Here is a 22,170-nt window from a genome sequence, read left to right as displayed (position 1 = left end):
GTGCGAGTTGCACAAAAGAAGCTTTTGCATGTGCAGCACCCCTCTGACCCCCCATCAGTGGTTACCACGTGTATAATGCGTGTGTGGTGTTTTGACTTGTGTTTCAGAGAAGCTGAAGTTCACCCCGACCCCCCAGCCTTCTCAGTGCCTGGAGCTGGATAACCAGATCATCATCCAGTGCTCAGCTAAAGGCAGAGAGAGCCCCACCATCCGCTGGACCAAAGCAGGTGTGCATGCCGCTGGCTTAACTTTAGCGCACAATAGGTTAAATTGGATAAGGAACGGCTGTTTAACACTCTCTGGAGGATATATCTCATCCATTGTGCAGTGGGACCCTTCATGCTTTTCATGCTAATGATGATGAAGCTGTTTCCACAAAAATATGTAGAAACACGCACAGATTCTGCAATAAACAGAGTGTGAGGAAGATTCAACATCATGCATCATTTTCCCCCCTTCAGCTGCATTTTAACCAGTTGAATTCCACTGGCAGCACCAGCCTCCTAAACCCCCCCCCCCCCCCCCGTGTGTCTCTCTGTCTCCCCCTGCAGACGGAGGAGAGCTGCCAGCTCGCGTGGTGCAGAGGAACGGCCAGCTCCACTTCACCAAAGTCACCCGCAGCGACGCCGGAAACTACACGTGCATCGCCTCCAACAGCCTCCAGGGGGAGATCAGAGCCCTGGTGACCCTCACTGTGGCCGGTAAACCTCTCAGTCGTCATCCGGGAGGCAGGGAATTATGAGAGAAACGATCACACTACCGAATTAGTCATCAGTCCCACATCCAAAGAACTTGTGGTTTCATTGCATCTGAGGGTGGTTTTATGAGGAGACAGTCATTGATCATTCTCATCAAGTGGCAAATCCAGCGGCATTTATTGTGTGCTCGGTGGCCTTTTTATAGCCCCGTAATGAATTGCTTTTGGATTGTATAGTGTAACTGAGAGGATGTTAGCCACAGTCACCACAGTCTGTAAAGGAAATGTTATGGCCCAATCGTGGTTTTCTATTAATGAATGAATGTGTGTGTGTGTGTGTGTGTGTGTGTGTGTGTGTGTGTATATATAGTGTACATTCGCTTTAAGGTTGAGCCAGAGAACACAACGGTGTACCAGGGTCACACAGCCATCCTGCACTGTCAGGCCACCGGCGACCCCGAGCCTCACATCCACTGGATGGTCAAAGACAAGACGCTGGACATCAGCAAGAACAGGAGGTAAATGGGAGACACATTGCACCCATTTAATCTGTCTTTTAGACATCTTAACTATCGTGGATTACAGGTTGTGATTACAACCTTCTTGTTTAACATGTTATTCTAGATTTCAGGAGAGTTCATGGAAAACCATTTGAACATTTCAGAGTGATTCAAAGTTCATTCGTTACATGGAGCCAGTCTGGCTCTTCTTTCCGGGCCTCCTTCTCTGTTTCCCTCTTCGTCATTCGAGACCTCTGCCTTCATCTGTCCTGTCCCGTCTTTCCTCCAGGTTCCAGAAGATGCCCAATGGCTCCTTGGTGATTATAGACGTCACTACGGATGACACGGGCAGATACACGTGTGTGGCTGGAAACAGCTGCAGCATCAAAGACAGCGTGGCTCAGCTGTATGTAGTGGGTGAGTTTAACGCACACAAGGGCTCACAAACATATTTACACAGGCTTCCTTCATCAGGAACAACGGTGCACAGTACGCAGCGATCACAAGTAAAGGATGAAGGCGTTCATTAAACCTTCAGCCTCTGCCTGTCATCCATCTCGACAGGTTAATAACCACAGCCACAGCTGTCACTGCAGTGATGGAATTGGACATTAGATCTAATAAGGCCTCGCTCTTTGAGGCTCCTGGTGTGCTGACTGTAGCTGAAAATTAAAGTCACACACTTGCACTAGTGTCCCATATCAACTCATTTTCTTCCAAAGGAGAAGGATTGTATTCCGGATTAGGAGGCAATTGAATTAAGCTGTTTGTTGTTGCTTGTCGCAGTCAGCGTGACAGATGTGTTTATCAAAACCAGAGGAGTAACTCTGTGAACCGGGCGACTCCGAAAAATGACTTGTTGAATGAAGTGTGTTTTGAAACAGTACTGTGGTTTTAACTGTGAACATAGCTGTGTGACAGCTTTTTAACAGTTGTTTCATGGGTACTTTAACTTTGCAAATTGTGACTGTGGTGGGTTTGTTACACAGTAAACTGCATCTGATTCAAAGTGATTTGCATTTATGCATCGTATATTTGGGTTTTCACTCGTACAGCTCTTATTTCAAAAGCCTTTTCTTGGACATGTTTGGCGTTTGTTGCTAAAACTGTTCCTGGAACAACCAAATGTGTATACACATAATGTACGATGCTGATTAAAGACTTGGATGAGTTCAAGATGACACATCCTTTAGTTCATAACTGCTGCCTGCGTCCAACAGATAAACCAGTGCATCCCTTTGAGGAAGATGGTGAAAAGGCTCCTTACAAGATGATCCAAACCATCGGCCTGTCCGTGGGGGCGGCTGTGGCTTATATCATTGTAGTGCTGGGACTCATGTTCTACTGCAAAAAGAGACGCAACGCCAAAAGACTGCAGAAAGGCCAGGACGGAGAGGAGCCTGAGATGGAGTGCCTCAATGGTAAGAATGTTTGATGGAGAAGATTGTTCTTGGTTTGTGGTCAGGCAGTCATAAAATCAGCCAAGAGGCCATGCTCATGTTCCCTCAACTTCATGGTTGTCAAAGCGTTGCTGAAAAGTTTACGATGTTTGCTGCCACCTTGTGTTCATCTTGGGTACTGCATGTAAAATGTGATGCCACAGGTTAAGATAAAATTTGATGAGACATTAGCTTTGTCCTAATTCCACACATAGAAACTAACTGATTTGAGAGGATTTTTGAGTATCTGGAAATGATCACAACTAAGTATTAATGATGGTGGAACTGTTCTTGAAACACCTCAAAGAATTTACGGTCAGATTTGTGTAAATATATTTTGCGTTGTCTTAGTCACGTCACAGTTTCAGTGGACTCTAACACCCACCGACATTTTCACTTTGTCCGTGACCTCTGACCCTGTGGGATGTGTGTTGTGTTCATCAGGAGGGGCCGTTCAACAAAATGGCCACACCACCGCTGAGATCCAGGAAGAGGTGGCACTCACCAACATGGGTACCATGGCAACAACTGAGAAACGCCACAGCCATGTCAACAATGACAAGCTCCACTTCCCTCGAGCAAACCTCCAAACCATCACTACTTTAGGTACGAGTTGACAGAGTGACTGTCCTCGTCATCTAATCGTCTCAAAGCTGTAACGTGATGCTGTATTCACCCAGTCAAACGATGAATGTGAATGTGTGTTCAGGTAAAGGTGAGTTCGGTGAGGTGCTGCTATGCAAAGCTAAGGGTGTTGAGGAGAGCGAGGAGGAGATGGTGGTGCTGGTGAAGAGCCTGCAGACCAGAGATGAACAGCTGCAGCTCGACTTCCGCCGTGAAGCCGAAATGTTCGCCAAGCTGAGCCACCCCAACATCGTCCGCCTGTTGGGCCTGTGTAGGGAGGCAGACCCTCACTACATGATCCTGGAGTACTATGACCTGGTAATAGCACAGAAGTGGAAGCACACACATGCATGTATAAGGATTGAAGAAATATCTGTGTGTTTTTTTACCTGATCTAATGCTGATCTAATGTTTTGCTTTTATCATACCAGGGAGACCTGAAGCAGTTCCTACGAATTTCCAAAAGCAAAGATGACAAGGTCAAATCTCAGCCAATCAGCACCAAGACCAAAGTAGGTTTTACGTTGTCTCAGTCCTTATGAGATTCATTTCCCTTAAAGAAGTATTTAGACATTTTGGAGAGCGGACTTACTTCCTTTCTGAGTTTCTTGAGAGCTTGATAAGAAGATCAGTTCCTCTCTCATGTCTGTACGCTAAATATGAAGCCACAGCTAAGAGACGGTTAGCGTAGCTTAGCATAAAGACTAAATATGGGGAAACAACTAGTCTGGCTCTTTCCAAGCTTACTGATTAACAAAGTGTCTTCTTTGTTTAATCCATACAAAAAGTGTAGAAATTAGAAGTCACCTGTGTTTCCTCAACAACCAGAGGAGACTTTGTTTCCCAAAATGACAACTGATGCAACCAAGGAAACCCTGACAATCATATTGTTACATCAAAGTCACTTTCCCTTGACAGTTTTTTTATTTCTATATTTTTCTCTTTTCCTTCAGGTTTCCATCTGTGCCCAGGTGGCTCATGGGATGGAGCATCTGTCCAATCACCGTTTCGTTCACAAAGACTTAGCCGCCCGAAACTGCCTGATCAACAGTCAGAGGCGCGTGAAGGTGTCGTCGCTCAGCCTCAGCAAGGATGTCTACAACAGGTGTGCCAGAAAATGAACTTGATATCATAATAATCACCTGCTTTGTTCAGCAAATGCAATTACGTCTCGCTCATCTGGATAATTTGAGTTGTTTCCACCTCCCTGTCATCTCTCCTGTGTACGTAGTGAGTACTATCACTACAGACAGGCATGGATCCCGCTGCGCTGGCTCCCTTCAGAGTCTGTGTTTGAAGACGACTTCTCCACCAAGTCTGACGTGTGGGCCTTTGGAGTGTTGATGTGGGAAGTGTTCAGTCACGGGGAAATGCCGTACAGCAAACTCAGCGACGATGAGACGCTGGAAGGTCAGTGTGACGCTGAGTGGCTCGTTTTTAGTCCACGTTCTGATTCATTTCAGATGAAAGAGGTCCTGACTGATCATTAAATATGTTTGAATGTAGATTAATGTAATCAGTTCTCCGGGGAAGTCAGAGTATCCATTGAACGTTGCAGTTAAACGACCACGTGTCCATGTTTCTGATTTGGTTTAACCTTCCTCTCTCTCTGCTGGTCTTCCACCTCTCCAGCCTTGCAGACAGGGAAGCTGAAGCTGCCCGTTCCAGATGGATGTCCCTCCAAAATCTACAAGCTCATGGCCCGCTGCTGGGCGCTAAGCCTCAAAGAGCGCCCCTCCTTCACTGAAATCGTGCACACCCTGGGAGACCTGCCCTCTGACAGCAAAGTCTGAGACGACCATGGCCCCACATCAGAGGGGAACTTTGACCAATCCCCTTCCCCCAAAATAAAGACAGGAATGCTGGATTATTAGTCTCACACATTTCAGGGAAGAGGGTTGAGGAGAAAACACTTTTTTTTAAAATATGCATTTCAAACCGTGGGTGTGTGGATGAGACGTCTTTGCTCTATCAGTGGAAACGCGCTCACGTTTGTGTGAATGGCTTCTTGTGAGCAGTGCCAGGAGTTTACGTTTGCCTTAACCGCAGCATGGACGACCCCTGACCCCCCCCCTTGGAGTCCCAGTCTGTGGTTCCACTGTGACCCTGCCTGCCTGCCTGTCTGCGGCCGCTCTGTCCCAGAGACACTTTGTTTCACGGAGCCTCACGACCTCAGTGCCTCTACCCCTCCGCGCGCACACTCACCCGGACCTCCAACTGCTTTGGAGGGATGTTACAGTGCTTTCACCGGCACAGATCAGTACAGATTATTGGTCGGAAGTTTAGAAAAAAAAAAAAACCCTGAAACTTAGGTTCACCGCTCTCTCAAGTCCTCAAGTTTTCTCATTAAACTAAAAAGAATTTTGAAGGAAAAGCGGGAAATAATGCATCTTCTGTGGAGCATATTCCATCAACCACTTAGGAGTGTGTTCAGCTGCATCCCGAGTCCCTGATCATGAAGGAGACACCTCATGACTCTGTCCACCAAGGACCCACCACCATCCTCCAAAGTGTTCCCAACTGTTCCCATGCTCCAGTGTACGTTCAAAGAAGAAGCAGAGTGGGGTTTGCATGAAAGTTCACCATCTGTAACACTCGTGGTTTGCACCACAGGAGACTTGTGGAAAAGTAATCCGTGTTACAGTAACACTTCAGGAACATAAAAAAAAAGATCAAATTTATAGCCAAGGAATATATTGAATCATTGAGATTGTGCCAGTGTGGGCGTTTTTTTTTTTTTATGAGTGTGTTCTGTTCTTGTATTAACTTTGAGGTGCTTATTGGTCACTACCTGTAGGTAAGAATATCCATTATACCACGTTAATATTATGTTTTCTCCATTGCGGGGATGCAGCCTATCACTGCGTTTAACCTGCATCATTATTTCTTCAGAGGTCCAATCACAGTTTCCCTCCCGGTCCAGTTGTTTTGTGCAATGCTGCAAAGTGGACCATCACACCAGGCAATGTGTACATAATGTAGAAGCCATGCACTAACTTCACTTAAAAGAATATCCCTTGTTATCTCTATCATGTTGTGTAGTAGGACATGCAGGTGCCTGTTTATTTATGATGAAGGTCCTGTTTTTTAACTATGTTTATAATAGGAAGGTACTTCGCTGATGTAATCATTCTCACGGTCCATCTCAACGTGCATTCAGTCTGGTTCAGATGAATCCACTAACAAAGTACAAAGGAGGTCAGAAGAGTGACTGCTAGTCATCAGTACTCATTTAAGTGCCTGGTAAATGAAGGATTATCTTAACTGTTTCCCTCTTTCTTTTTTTTTTTTTTGTTACATTATCTAATCAAATGCAATGGCCTTTGTTTATGAACTTGTTTTTATACGTTGTTTTTAGTGTAATGTTTTTATGAATGCTAGGCACTCACACCGATGTCTTTTTTTAATCTGCTTCAGCAAATGTTCACAATAATCAGATATATACAAAAGTATACATGCTGCTGTCAATAAAGGTTCACAGTGTTTTTACCCAGTGTGTTGTGATTAATACTAACGTGCATTAGTAATGGTTACCAAAATATTCAGTTTTTACCTTTTTCTTTTAGTTTGGTATGTGACTTTGACTCAGACTGTTGCCACTTGAAGACTTTTCATGACCGCTCCTGCTTGCAGCTGCAATACCACACAATATATTATTCAGTAAAAGTAATAAAGGTGATGAAATGTTGTGAGGTGGATTTACCTTCCTGAAGCAAGTCTTTGCAAGTTGATTTTCAGACTGTGTAAATAACAGGTGCAATTCTCAAAGTTACCACTAGAGGGAGGTGCTTATCTTCTGTAGGTCTCTTTAAATGAGACCATAAAACGTGCAAAATTGGTTTCTCATGTAATTATGTTTAGAATAGAACATACTAACATGGCATTTCATAGGCTATAAGAGGAAGAGTCCATGTTAAAATGTCACTGTAGATATCTGAGTTCATCCTGAGGCATCATGGTTTGCTCCACCTGATGTTAACTATGACAGGTTTGCTGACATCGTAGCCTATGTGGGAGCTCGGTGGTCTTCTGTACATGCGTGCTGATGGATAAAGGAGCTCAAATTTTGCGATTCAGCGTCTGCTGTTAAACTTTGCTTACTTTTTTGACAAACTGAGGACAAGTCATGAACTGTCAGCTGATTCAACAGTAGTGATATCATGGTAACTTTTTTTTTTCCAAGTGCATTTACATCCCAAGGAGCTCCCATGGTTGTAAAAGCCCATACACTTAAATAAAAATCCCCCAGCATCTTGCCAACAAATCCTGAGTTGGAAACCATTTTCAAATACCATAATATGATGCATTTGTTTTAACCTGCCTGGACTACCAGATGGTTGGCGTTTACTGCATCATTCCACTGGCAGATAAGTACACCAAGCAGCGTTCTGACAGATTTCACTGTAATAGTCCTTTTCCGCAGAAGACATGTCACAACAGGAAAAGCACACGTGTAAGTAATACAGTTAATAATGGCTGAGTTCCACTTAGCTGCTTCAGTTTCAGGGTTCATGCTGCCTCACTGTCATGCCTGACTGGGACACTTGAATAGGTTGTTAATGTTTCTTTAAAAATAGTTATTACAAATACTGGGATACAGGTCTAGTCTTCACGGTAGTTTTTTTTTTTTTTTTTTTTTTAGAGGAAAACTCTATAACTATACAATGCACACACACATTCACCCACAAAATAAAATAAGAGCCTATAAATGTGATTGTTGGAATAACTTAGTACCTGAATTTATCTAAACTTATCCGCCAAGAGTAATGCAGCAGGGCACAACATCCCATCTGAACTCAAGAAGTGATCCGCTGACAATAATTTCTAGTCCCTCAGCCAACACAGATCAATAAAGACATGCTTTGGGATGAAAACCGTGGGAAAACGTGGTTCGTGGTATGACCGTGCAACCTGTAGGGAATAAGAAGTTGGATGTTCTGTTATTTTGGTGCCTCTGCCCGTCCACGGTGACGTTGTCGGTAGCGCAACCATTTTGGTATTTATTCCAATGAGCCTGCCGTATCGACCAATGACAGCGCTACTCAGATAATCCTCGGCCAATCGATAGGCGACGCTGTGACTCACCAAATAAGGAGAGACAACACCATATAAGGAAACATTGTATCTCTTTATAAGGAGGGAAGTAGTTCCTAGGTTATAATATCACTCCGCTGTCGTAAACGCTGCTTTAAAATTAGATGTTTTTATGCTTCCTTGAACCGTGAGTAGATATATTTTGCGCTACTGATGGAGGAAAAATAAGCATATGGGCGTCAAAAGCCAGACATTTGCGTTATTTTGGGCTCACAGTGCAGACTACGTGACATGGCGGAGTGACATCGAGAGCGCTCTTCGCGTTTTCCTTTTTGAGAAAGTGCTCAGAGTTTTGGTAATAGAGGAGGAGGGTGAACCAAAGTGGTCCGGGGTTGAAGGGTCTTGGGGGCAGCATCACTTTCGAAAGTTTGTCTCGGCTATTTCCTGGAGTCTCCAAACCATCAACTGGCCTGGTTTGTTTACATTTTGTGGCCCAGGCGTGTATGCATTATATCAGTCGTTTATCCAGACAACGCGACAAGACTCCAGCTTGTTTGGCTGGTGTTTAGACACTCGGTCCAGTAAATAGAATGTTACCGAGCCGGGTTGGATCGGCACCATCTGGAAACGGGTCAGCTTCAGGCAGAGGTACCACAGGACACGGCTCGGGGGTTGTCGGCGGCGGGATCCGTCCCGTTTTGATCAGAGCAGGGCAAGCTTTACCGGGGGTCAGCGAGAGCGCCGGTGCTGCCGGGCGACAAGGGGAAAGAGACGCCGTCGGGATGCTGGGGGCTAATGGTCCAGGCGGTCCGAGAGGTGCGAGACCGGGGAACGGGACTGGCGTGACCCCTCTACAGACCGCCGTCCAGGGCAACATGGTGGGGTTAAACACCGGAGTTGTGTTGCCTCACGGAGCCAGGTTCGACCCGGACAGAGACAGCGCTCCTCTGTGCAGCGGCTCGGATAATGACTCGGACTCCGCGGATGATGATGACCCGGTGGGTTCACTCGGGGACAGCAGGAGAGGAGTGAAGAGGGAGAGGGAGATTGAAGCTGCGGTGACTGGGCAGGAGGTGGGAGTACCTACCGGAGGTTACGGTATGGTGGCCGGAGGGGTCGCCGGGGCAAAGCCGGGGAAGAAGACACGTGGGCGCGTAAAGATAAAGATGGAATTTATTGACAACAAGTTGAGACGCTACACCACGTTCAGCAAGAGGAAGACGGGCATCATGAAAAAGGTGAGTCACGTGGTTGTTTGGTTCTCATCTAAACTCCAGGATCATTGCATTGAGCGTCTCTTGGCCTAGATGTACTGCGGTGCAACACATGGTGCTGTGTCTTCATTCATTCATGGAACAAACCATGAGGCTGAGTTTACACCTTAATAATCTGTACAATCAAGACACGAGTGGGAAAAGGGCTGCGTGGTAATTCTATCAAAAGCAGTAGAGACATGAGATTTTCTGATTAGTGGGTCTACATTATATTTAGAATCTCCTGACTTGCAGAACATCTAAATAATTTCTTGTAAAAGACAAACAGGCTCACAGGATGTCAGGAAGTCAGAACATTCATGATAGGCAGTGTGCTGTAAATAGAACTGAGCAAATGACAGATTCTATTTATGACCATGCCCACCCCAACTATCACACACACACACACACACACACACACACACACACACACACACACACACACACAGCCTGACCCATGAACACGCACAGAGTTCCAGATCATTCATGCACACACACCTCGTGCACCCTCAGACGCAGACGTGCAGGCGTAGATCTGATGGAGGGTGTCTTCTCCATCAGTGACCCTCGGTGCACAGGCTGTTCCCTCTGTCACTGAGAGGCAGGGCTTTGCTTGCAGGCGGCGGCCATGCGGTGGTGAGCAGCAGCGGGCCTGTAGGTTCCAACAGCTGACTGAACCCCAGGGGAACGGACCAGAAGACAATCAGAGATGCAGTCAAACAGAAGAGCTGGAGACTGACTGTGCAGAGGGGCGTCCAGCCTCATCCAGTCAGTGATGACTTGGTTTGAGATGTGTTCATAAGCAGGTGACAGAAAAGATGACAGAACTCGCTCCATGTTAGTCAGAATTGCCTCCATTACTGTCTGCTGAGTTTAACACCAAGCAAAGCACACCGCCGCTCTCATGATAAAGTAGCTCTATGTGGCATTTGGCATCTGAAGTTGATTGCTTGGAGTCGGGGTCAGCTGGTCACCAGAGGTGGCCATTTTTCATCATGACTGTAAATAAACACTTGTAAGCCATGCGTTATTGTAGCGCAATGGTCTTCATTTGTCCTTGTGTTAGTTTAAAGCGCCTGTACTCTGGCGCTTTAAAGTAACACTGCCTGTGCAGTATTTCTTTTCTTTTTCTTTTCTTTCCTTTTTTTTTTGCGTATCCCAGACTGTTGTCGTGGAAACTGAGGTGTCTTTATGTAGGCTCTTGGCAACATGAGCACTATTTGACACAGCGTGCGGATGGAGGTTTTTGAAAATGTTGCCCACACTATGTCAGCCATCACAAAATTGACAAGTGGGTGGAGTGGGAAGATTCATAGTAGACTGGGCTCAAGCTGGTTTCTAAGATGAGCCCAGTTTCATACTGAAGGATGTGGTGAGCGAAGAACAGGCCTGTTTGTTCTGTGATTTAGCTTACGTGCATGTAAACACTTGCACAATACAAACTGTTCAATTTGTGGTGCAGGATTACTCAATTAATACTCGTGGTTCCTTTTTTTTGGTTCCATTATTTGTCCAGAAAAGGACATGTTTTCATTTATGCTCATTCTGTCACTCTGCTGCTCAATAAGGCTGTTTTCATTTTGACTTGTCAGTGAAGGAGTTATTATCCAAAGCATATCTTCTGGTTCCATTCCATTTAGTTAAGCCACGCAAGCCAGCCAGCATGGACAATACCAGGGCTCCGAAACTGACTGGAATGCTGCCATCATCAGTGCTATTATGTGCACCTGATCTGACCTGCTACGATGTTAGTGCTGAAACGATTAAGCCAATTAGTTGTTAACTTTTGGTGAAACATTCACTGCCTTTTTTATATGAAGACTTGTTGCTCTTTAGTGTTTTTATATTGTTTTAAATGAAGTATTTTTGGGAGTTTTGAATAGTCAGATGAAAAAGAGCAAAAAAAACCCCAAACAAACAATCTTTGTAATCACAAGGCTGCATTTTGGACTAGTGTTCTTACGACCAGCAGAGAAAATGAGATAAAAGCTGAAAAATAAGCGACAAAATGTATATTTTTTTTATGATTTGATGATGGAAATGATTTGAATTGTACTTATCTCCCTATTTGCATTCTGGAGTGTTTCATATGCTCCTTCTTTATTTGATATATCGGCTGAAGTGGGATGCTTTGTGTGACAGAGGAACCAATTACAGCCAGAGTTGACCCTGCCGTCATGAATATTTATGAGAAAATCAGCAGAGCAAGGAAACTTATTAAAGCATTGTGTAGGTCTGGTATGCGCTGCCACCTAGCTTACTTAAGTTGACAAATGAGTCGTTCTCGGCGTTGGATGTTGGCCAAACATCAGGCCCCGTCGTTAGAGACCCCTCTGCAGCTGCTGCAGAGCTAATCAAGGGAGACAGGAGTGGAAGGCTGGAGCTGTGCACTTCATTACCTGCTTCTGTAATGCTGCATTAGCAGTAGGTGAAGTGAACTGTACAACCGGATAGATTCATTTTTAAAGACTGTTCTTCAGTGCTCACACACACACACACACACACACACACACACACACACACACACACACACACACACACCAAGAACCGCGACAGAATTGAGGTAGCTCAGGTGAAGCAAGCGCGGCGGTCATCATTAGCCTGTCTGTGTTCTGCTGTCCTGTTATTCCACAAAAGACAATTCTGTGATCAGCTTCAGCGTGCGCCCACAGATATGAAGGACTGCTGATACGGCCCATAATGAGCACAGTGTTAGGGCACGGTGGAGTAGACCAGCATGCGTCGTTTTATAACAGCTCAATAAAATCCTTAAATTTGAATGTGATTCGTCTCCTCTGCCTGGCGGAGCGTCGCTCTCCAGCTTACAATGGCTCATTTATCAGCTAGCTGCGGCTGTGCTGTGCTCACCAAGGTGATGGTAATGGCATTGTACCAGAAGCATCCTCCACATAACTTATGACTCATTTAGATAAAAAGGCTTTCTCAGGAGTTCACTCCGAGTGCAGCCCTGGTGTGTGTGTTTGTGTGTGTGTGTGTGTGTGTTGGATGGAGTTGAATCTCATTGTGCTGTCTTCACACTGGGCTGTTTGGATGTGAGTGTTAATGAAGGACAAGGCGGCAGGCTGTGATGGTGGCCTCACGTTCCACCTCTGTGTGTTAGGAGTGATTCCTCCGTCAAGACTTGAGTTACTACCAGCCCCCCCTCCCTCGCTGCAATCAGTCTCTAAGCTATATCACTCTCTGTATTCTGGGAGCCTTATCTCATGTTATTTTAGCTTCATTTGTGGTATACGTCAGAGTTCACTATGGGAGTATTTTTAGATTTTAGTGTTTTCTTGGCGAGGTTGTTTCTTTCCAGAGGTTCACTTTTGGAATCTCTTCTATTCCCTTCCCAGTAGAGATTACTTTGTCTGCGAGATGAAGGTAATCCAAGCCCCAATTTGGAGAACAATATCTTTGTGATGTTTGAATTCTTGGCCCATTCTCTCCATCAGATACTTGAATCTTCTTCTTTATCTTTCCCAGGCCTACGAGCTCTCCACCCTGACGGGAACCCAGGTTCTGCTGCTCGTGGCCAGCGAAACGGGCCACGTCTACACTTTCGCCACCCGCAAACTCCAACCCATGATCACAAGCGAAACGGGCAAAGCCCTGATCCAAACATGCCTCAACTCGCCGGACTCGCCACCGCGCTCGGACCCCTCCATGGACCAGCGCATGAGCGCCACGGGCTTTGAGGAGACGGACCTCACCTACCAGGTGTCTGAGTCGGAGAGCATGGGCGACACAAAGGTGAGAGTCAAAAACAGGAAAGGTTGGCTGTTGCAGACTGGTCAAGACAAAAATATTAAGAATCCACTCGTAGCTATGAATCCCCGAAATGAAAGCAGTCATTTCTCTGCTGGTCCCCACAGCCCTGGCACTCGAGTTGAAGTCTTTATGACTCACTGACTGTCTGCTTTCTCATGCACACATGCATTGCAGTGCGAATTTAATAAGAAAATAAAAAAAAAACTGATAAAGCACCGCAGAGACTCTAATGGATATAGTGGGAAATCTCTCCAAAAAAGGCCAGAGCAGCACAGGAGGAGAGCAAATGTATCAAACCCCGCAAGCAGTTGTGGAAAATAATCTTTGTCCTATTGTAAACACAGGGTTGAACTTTTGCCTGTAATATGTGAGGCCTGTGTTGTGGGCTTGTGGTTTGGTTCTGAGCACCAGGTCATTTTTTTAATTAAAAGTCTCAGTAGTCCGTCAAAGCGCTGCACAGTGCGGGGAGAGCCGGATCAAATGTAGGGTGTTATCCCACTTACTGAAGCGAGCTGTCTGCACTTTACCTCTCTGACCTCTGGTCCAGGAAAGCCTCGTAACGCCCTCAGAGATAAATCACAGCGGGTCTGGGTTGTGTTAGGATGAGAAACGTGCAGCCGGCTGAATGGAGGACTTTGGTGTTTATCTTTGGTTTTGGGATGGAGCTGACTTGTGTCTCTGGATGAAACACCGAGATAGTTAAACCGAACTTTTATTTCTGAAACGTTATGTTTTGTGCGGGTTTCAAGCTTGTTAACAATCTAAAAATCAGCAAGGCAGGAATAAGTTGGACGTAGGATGTGATGTGTTGAAAACAAATCCTCACTGCTGTTACTGTTGGCTTGTGTGACCTCACCTCATTCCTCTTGAAAAGCTGCAGTGTGCGTCCCTGTATTGTATCCCACGTGTTTCCCGCTTCAAGTGTTCTTAAACCTCGTGTAAGTTTGTGATTTTCGAAGCGAAGCGATAAATTCATCAGCGGACGCGCTCAGCTGTCCGCACCTTCGTGCCATCGTGCGCCGGGAAGCCCAGATTCCCTCCACTGTTTATACGGCTTAAGTACGCCCCTTTGAAGACGGGCACTTCCAGGCCTGTTTGCCTGCGCGCTGTTTTTCCAAGGCACTAACTAACACGTACCATACACCGTCAGGGATGGGAGATCAACCTTTGCATGTTAAGCCACTCTCATGCCCGCTCTGCTCATTGATAAAAATTAGATTCTGCCTCTGTTGCCATATATGGTATGGTTTCCCTGCCTGCTCTCTTGGCTGAGGCCCCTCACATTCCTTATAAGCTGCAGCTGTCTTTGGAGTCCTGTGATCCCCCCCACCCCCACCCCACCCCCCACTCATTTAGTGATATGGAGCAGAGGTATGGATGTAGATATGAGCAGGTGGAATGGAAACATTTGAGCAGCACTCTGTGTTTCACATACTGTCTGTTTAGGCGGCTAGCAGGGACGCCGAGACCTCTGCCCCAGCTGCCGTTCTAACTGTGGGAGACCAGCATGGGCCCCCGGGAAACTAGAAATTGTCCCTGTGTGATCCATGTCAGGATCAACGCTGGTGGACGCTGGAGGCCTCGATTTCGAGCGATCCTTTCTGTGCAGTAGGTCTGACGAACGGTCGCTGTGTGCATCTCTGCAGCGTCTGCACACGATTCATCAGGAGCGCAGTATGTCATACATACAGTCCAGGCTAGTCTAAACAGTTGAGGGTTTGCAATGGCTGGTACAGGAAGTGGAGGACATTTTTTTTTGGAGAAGCAAGAAAGGGGCTCAGGAGATGTGAAGTGAAGCAGACATGATTCAGTGCTTGTAAAATCATGTGACAGTAGAAATTCTGGTGCTTTAAGTTTGGTTCCTATATTTTTCTCGCTGGACTGAAAGAGAGAAAGAAGAGAGAAATGGAGGAATTTTGAATATCAACAGCAATTGGTGATGTAACTGGCTCCATTTGTTATTTTTAGTTGTCTTTTTTTTTTCTCATGGCTAATGGGCCCAAGCACCGGTAGAGTGGAGTTTGACGGATTGGTTTCACTGGTTCCACCGATCTGACATTTTCTCTCCCGGTGCTGATAATACTCAGGATATCTGTCCATACAGAGTCCTACACCGTGCATGTAGTCACAAATAATTTAATATCACGTCTTATGTGTGGCTGCTGAGTCAGAAGCCCATCGTGACTGAATGAATTTAAACCACACCAAAAAGAAATGGTTTTTAATCTGGATTATGTGATATGTGATCCGCTGAATGATGTCAGTGTAAGCATCGGCACCGCTCTGGTGAGTTGGATCTGTTTATATTAAACATCATGAATGATGTGCACTGGCTTCTTTCTCGAAACATCATCCGGCATCTTCTTTCAACACAGGCAAGAACCAGTGAATTGTTCCACTGAGAGCGACGCGTTAAAGAGGTCACATGATGCTCATTTTCACATTCATACTTTTATTTGGGGCGTCTACCAGAATACTTTAATGAATACTTAGACTGTGCACTGAGCACCTCTGTTCACCCCGTCTCTGAAACGCTGCACTTTAGCTCCTCTCTGTTTGAGGTCCCCCTCCTGAAAAGCCCAGTCTGCTCTGATTGGATCAGCTCCCACAGGCCTGAGCAGGTACCGCCCACCGTGTTTCCACATCAGCTCTGAGTTTTTCTAACCAGGGAATCACTGTAACAGAGTCTAGCTGCACTTCTACTCAGAATCTCACCACAGCACCACCTTCTAAACCAAAAAGTTCACCGTCGCACGTTTGAGCATGACTGTGATCCGCTGTAGCGTCGGCCTCACTGCCCAGCAGTACGACCGCTAATGCTAATGTTAATTTACATACAGCAGCAACACGCACACACACGTACTGGCGAGGATCTGTGAGCAGAACAGGCTTCCACATAACAAAGCTAATGCTAGCTGTGCTAGCGCGGCAGTGTAAAGTTCCAGAGAAAGCAAGTTGAAAAAGAGTTACCAGCATCCGACCTGTTTATTTTATTGGCTTCAAATGAGAGTTAATGTTACAGTTTCTCTTGGCCATCCTCCAATATTATATTAGTCCAACGTCAAATTAGTCTGTGGGAGTAATAGACGCTAGCTGCTTAGCCGTGCAACATGCTAAAGCCAAGTTCAACAGGCTAACCTTCAAAATAAACAGCAAAACAACATAAAACATGGCAAAGCTGGTATCAGCCCATGTTGATCAGATGGTGAGAGTAGTTGAAGACTTTTTTGTTGGTTCTTGCAACTTAGAAATTGGCATGTTTTGCTTGTGCCTCAGACATATTATTAGTAGTATTTTTATGAGTTGTGTGAAACTCTTCCTGGCCTCCATGGTAGCTAGCTTTGTTTGAAGACATGCTAAACAATCCACTCGGTGGGCATTAAGTTAATGTGTTAGTGACGCCGACAGTAACAGAATTAAAGGCTGGACTACAAACGAGGCGTTTCAGGCACTTCAGGAGCACCAGAAAGCTAAATAAGAAGGTAACGAGAAGAGAAAAACCAAGCAAAGCATATCATGACCTCTTTAAGGTGATAAAACATTCAATTCAAGGTGTGTGACTCACTTTGGCTGAAACCCTTCTCTCAGCACACATTAAGGTTATAAAACCAACAGCTGAGTGTAGAAAAGCATTTTGGGAAAAGTATCGTCTGAGCAGGAGGTGAGTGAGGTGGCTCAAGTGAAAAGCGGCACTGATCCTTCGTGAAGAGGGCACAGGCGTCATTATTGCGGCATCCCTCAGCGGGATTGTTTAAGGCTTCCGTGGCTGCGTCTCAGTATTACATGTGCCCACAGAACAGATGTTTTTATGCTTTTTGGGTTATTTTTGGAAGAGGATGGCAAATCCCACAACTGATGTTTGCTTAGAGGATCTGGCTTGGGATAGAAATCTCTGTATGAGTCTCCTCTGCCCCCCCCCCCCCCTTGCTGCTCTTGCTGTTGTAATCCCAGTGAAGTTTATTTGTTGTTCTCCTCATTAGCACAGATCACACTGTCTTTGCCTCTGAAAATGTCCAGACTGAGGCCACTGTTTGCTTCCTCTGTGTCGTGGCTCTTTCGACGTCCCGCGACCAGTTTCACAGCCTCTTTATTCCACATAGTGCATCCATAAAGGTGTGTGAATTTGAATTGGTCTCTCTAGGGAAATTAAAGTGGTGTGATAATCAATTCACAGTCTTAAAGGTTAATTCTGCTCTTGATATCTGATGTGAGGACAAGTTGTGGAATTGGTGCATTGGTGAATTGGTGTCTCTCACCAAAGCCACCAGACTCCTTTTGACGAAAACACCAGCTTTTCCTCACAGAACTTGGGAGTCGCTGGTCTGCTGCGGCCTCGTCGGTTAGTTTGTTTGTGTTGTGTGACTTTGGTGTTTTAACACGTTAGTTCAGATCCAAACCAACAAGCACATTTAGTGGACGTGCTTCGACTGGCGCGTTTTCCCACAAGGGTGACGTTGCCGCCATTGCAACCAGCTTCCGACTGCTTTTATACATATTAATTGGTTAGACCCCAAAATACGTCCAAATACTGGAATTGGGCTTTAGATGAAAAGATCAGCTCTTTGTGTTTTTGACAGTTTTCTGCCGTGAGGGCAGATCAGTGGCTGAAGTGCGTGACGAGAGAATCACTGAGATAATGGAAAGTTAATTTACTCAGATATGTGCTCTTATCACACGGCTGCTCCTAAACAGACTGCGTGAACAGAGAGCTGCTGGTGGTGTCAGAGGGAGAGCAGTATGTTGGCTGTGCGAGAAGGGAGAAAAGCAACGTTATGTCACCCCCCACCCCCCCTTCCACCCCCTTATTTTACTGCAAGCAACTGGACAGGTCAGCCGCCATTGGCTGCACCTCCTCCACTTGGGCTGCCTTGCCTTTTTTAGCAGTCCCAAATGGAGCTGCAAATTCCATGTTGCTGGCAGGGTGACAGACTGGGAGATGGGAGCCAGCAAATGGGAGATTAGACGAGGACCAGGCACCAGTAAACTGCACAATGGGCTCTCCGGCAAGCACTGGACTAGCCTGCCAGTTGTCACCTTCAGTTTGGAATGATTAATCCCTCATGAATAGGGAATCACTTGTGTCCGTCTCTTCTTAATTACTGTCTCATTTCCTCATGCTTTCTAAAACGGGGTCTTTCGTACGATGTCTGTGAAGACATCTTTTCTAATATCCAACGCTAAAACACAACATTTTGAGGAGCAGAGCGTATGATTCTTGGGATCTCTCTGTTGTGAAATGGATCACTTCGACAGCACCCTCCATAACATGCTGAGTGCAGAGGATCCATCGCTTATTCCAGACCACTCAGCCCTCCTTTGCACCACTATAAATTGTGACTTCATTTGCTACCTTCTGGTACCTCATTATACTAAGTGGTGTGTTTCCCCAGGTCACGCCCTGGCTGTTCTTTTGGTGTTTTTTCCAAAGCGAGGAGAGCAGCAGTCGTGAGGTTGATTTGAGTACGAGTCGTTCAAAAGGGAATCTGGGGTAAAACTTTAAGAAATTAAAGCCAACTTTGTGTATTTGTGAAAGAAAATCTCTCATCAGCTCCTCTCGGGGTTGTACAAACTATTTCGTCATAATTCAGAATATCCAACTGAACCTGTATCCTCAAGTAGAGAGTGTAAAGTAATAGATTATATTCTTATGTATGTTGTAGGGCTGCAACTAATGATCATATTCACGATCAATGAATTTGTTATTTTCTTGATTAATCAGTGAATCATATGTGACATATCACTGCTTCCCAGAAACCAAAGTGACGTCTTCAAATGGCTCATGCTGTTTGGCACTTTTTTTTAAAAATGACTATCAAAATACATTCAAATTAAGAATCTCTGGTTAAACATCTAATTGTTTCAGCTCTATACAAACTCATCAGACTCCCCGTGCATTCGAATGTGACATGTTTCCAGATGGAGACGGTCTGATGTGTGGGTGTGCACGGGAGCTCAGGAGGAAGTGATCGCGCCGAAGCTCTGGCCGCGTCAGAGACGATTCTCCGCTCTCACTTGTGCTCTGAAGGAATGCGTGACACCTCTGTGGCCTATGTTTACTGTGCACTGCCTTGACTCTGAACCAAAAGCCAGCGCTGTTTATAGACTGGCCAGTTGAACAGGAGACACACGGAGATGGTCAAACAAAGCAGTGGGTCAGTGGAAGCTCGCTATGTAGGTCACAGAGATATGGGCACTTTGAATGGACCCTTAGATTACCCCATAGGTTAAAACCTGGGTGATCAGTCGGCGTGTGGGTGCTCATTTATTCCTCGCAGTGTAATATGGAAACGCTCAAACACAGTGACCTTGTCCCCTTTTTGAGGACCATGCTTTCTGTTTTTAAACAATATTACAAAGTGAAGCCATAACAGGAATTCAGTCGTTCGTGTGTGTCAGTCAGTCAGTGGTGTGAACGGCTCGGAGTCGGATGGCGTCTGCCTTTACACGTGCCCCCCCCCCCCCCCCAGCTGGCCCGGAAAGGGTTAAATCCCCCTCAGAGGTGCTCAGGTTTCCCACCAGCTGTCTGTACCCTCAGCTTTTTGTACTCTCTATCACTCCCCGAGCCTGTCCCCTGTCCTAACCACACACAGATCTGACCGTGTTTTGCCTGCCACACGCAGACACACACACACACACACACACACACACACACACACACACACACACACACACAAAAACTCTGCTGCTCCCTGTGGCTAAAGAGTGCTACTTGCTAGCACATGGCTGTTAGCCCTCTGGATGGACTTTATCTCCAGAGTCAAGTCGAAGTGTTTTGCTCTGCTTTGTGACTGCTGTCCTCTTCTGTTCTCGTCTCGGAGGTTTATTTTTCACCCGTTGTCGTGACATGCAGTAATATACGCCGACGTTGTTCGTCTTGTTCAGTTTCAGTAAACATTAATGAAATGACTACAACTTAAACCAAAATTGGAAAGTGTCCCGGAAGAGCGAAGGTGTGTTGACAGCCGTGTCACGGTCTGACCGTCAGTAATCACTCTGTGCTGAATGACAGGCCCAATAGTTGGACAGAAGATGGATGATGGATCGTCGTTGGGTGAATTTATGCAGTTTTCCTTTTTGGTCGAAAGGGCAGAACTGTGAGTCCTCAGCATGGCCCTCCCCCTTTGACTTTCCAGCTGCTGTTTAACTAAAAGAGGTGAATGACCTTGGACTGTCAGAGCCCCTCAGCAGAGCCAGGATCTGAGCTGCAGACCAACTAACTAACTGCTCAGCGCTGTGCGGCTTTGGTTTTGTGCACTCTTGTGGATTCAGAGCAGCTTGTATAAGACGCCACCTGCTTGGCCATCTGCATGTCGTGAGGCCCAGAAGACTCAGAGTTAACTGCAACGCCCTTGTTTATTTGAGTTTTTTTAACTCGTCAAACTAAAAGAAAACCACATTGGTTTAGTCATTGCAGTGATCCACGCTCGCAGACTATCTCTGTCGAGATGTGAGCAGACTGAAGCCCTGACAGTAGCTGCATTTACATGCTTGCATGGTCGTGTGTGGTTGGAAGGCCTTATCAGTGGAGTCCATGCTGGATCCTCCACCTCTCACCCATGTAATCAGTCACATATAAAAACCAATAGTGCTTTGCTAAGAGAGGTTGGCCCAGCCTGCCTCTGTGCTACCTCTCTGTTGTTCATAATGAATGTGCCTTTTCAGAAGGACAAGCAAACGCACCTCATTCACTTGCTTGCTCTATGTGTGTTGTGACACGTGGCTGTGTTTCCAGACATTATTCACTCACCTCATGTGTTCTGCTGCTGCACCGTGTCAAGTGATTTGTGTCTGTGTCACAATAGCTTTGTCCCAGTTCTGAGGCTGGGTCCTCCACAGGACAAGGTCTGCAAAGGTACGCACTACAGGACCTGAGGTCGAGCCTGAGTCTGCAGCTTCTCACCAAATGATCTGACCTAACCTCAGAGTGAAAAAAAAAAAGAAAAAAAAAAGGAATGCTTTTCGGCTTGTAACATCAAATATTTGCAAGCTTGTCACCAGGAAGTTGCCCTAAAAAAGCTGACTAAGAGTAAATACCACTAGGAAACTGGGTTCCCCAACCCAGGACGGTGACCGAGCCGGCGAACTGGGACACAGCATGTGTGTCCCTGTTGGACTCGCGGCTCCGATTCATAACCCAATGGGGAATATTCAGCCTCTATAGATACATCTCAGCGTCTTTGTGTCTGTTTTAACCCTCAAAGAACGTTGAGGCCACAGGACAATGCTAACGCGTACACACCTTCTCATGTGGAGGCTTGTATCCAGTCTGCTTTACAGATCATTAGCATCAAGTGCGAAGTGTTTGTGTAAGTGCGTAGAAGCAGGCACGGTGGGTTTAGATGTGCTTTATGGTCCCGGCCTAACGCCTACCCTGCTCTTATCATGCAGCCCACTCACCAACACATCCTGCTCCGCCGTTCAATGGATGTTCACATTAGCGTGTGGCGTGATGCTCCGTCTCCCCTCCTCTGATCTGAAGTTTATGTGAGCATCTCATCTGCCTGATTTCCACACCTTTCACCGGCATGTCATGTCGGTTATGGTCAGTTAGTTGCCATAGTAACACAACAAAATATGAGCGCAGTGAAATGATGATGAAGTGATGCTTTTGTGACTCTTGAACTGAGGTGGATGGACTTTAATCACGGGATCAGCAGGTGTAGATGATGACCGGATGAAGGTGTGTGTCGCAGTGCACAGTCATGTTCATACACACCTGTTTGACTTACACATGTCTTTTCTGTTGGACATCATGTTTTACAGAGTGGCATTTCAATAGGATTCGATATGTTTCCATATTAGTGTCAATTTGCTATCAAACGCTGAAATTCCTACATTCACTTTTGACGACT

General features: G+C 45.9%; 2 protein-coding genes across 4 annotated transcripts in view; both read left to right on the top strand.

Annotated features, from left to right (window-relative positions):
- ptk7b (protein tyrosine kinase 7b) overlaps positions 1–6,152 on the top strand; it is a 66,638-nt gene extending 60,486 nt beyond the window's left edge. Inside the window, exons 10-20 of the mRNA XM_076743586.1 lie at positions 108–227; positions 552–701; positions 1,068–1,215; positions 1,487–1,614; positions 2,418–2,618; positions 3,081–3,242; positions 3,346–3,578; positions 3,692–3,772; positions 4,214–4,365; positions 4,492–4,670; positions 4,893–6,152. Coding sequence (XP_076599701.1) covers positions 108–227; positions 552–701; positions 1,068–1,215; positions 1,487–1,614; positions 2,418–2,618; positions 3,081–3,242; positions 3,346–3,578; positions 3,692–3,772; positions 4,214–4,365; positions 4,492–4,670; positions 4,893–5,053 — 1,715 coding nt within the window. The 3' untranslated portion in view covers positions 5,054–6,152. The remainder of the gene's footprint in view (positions 1–107; positions 228–551; positions 702–1,067; positions 1,216–1,486; positions 1,615–2,417; positions 2,619–3,080; positions 3,243–3,345; positions 3,579–3,691; positions 3,773–4,213; positions 4,366–4,491; positions 4,671–4,892) is intronic.
- Positions 6,153–8,601: 2,449 nt separating this feature from the next.
- The window catches only part of srfb (serum response factor b), a 21,442-nt gene continuing 7,873 nt past the window's right edge, over positions 8,602–22,170 (top strand). For all 3 annotated transcript variants that reach the window (XM_076743258.1, XM_076743256.1, XM_076743257.1), the window contains exons 1-2: positions 8,602–9,532; positions 13,034–13,300. In XM_076743258.1, coding sequence (XP_076599373.1) covers positions 8,885–9,532; positions 13,034–13,300 — 915 coding nt within the window. In that variant the 5' untranslated portion in view covers positions 8,602–8,884. The remainder of the gene's footprint in view (positions 9,533–13,033; positions 13,301–22,170) is intronic.

This window comes from Chaetodon auriga, chromosome 11, assembly GCF_051107435.1.
Source record: "Chaetodon auriga isolate fChaAug3 chromosome 11, fChaAug3.hap1, whole genome shotgun sequence".
NCBI lineage: Eukaryota > Metazoa > Chordata > Actinopteri > Chaetodontiformes > Chaetodontidae > Chaetodon > Chaetodon auriga.
The sequence above is the reverse complement of the archived record's forward strand: the minus strand, read 5'-3'. Positions and strand labels throughout refer to the sequence as shown.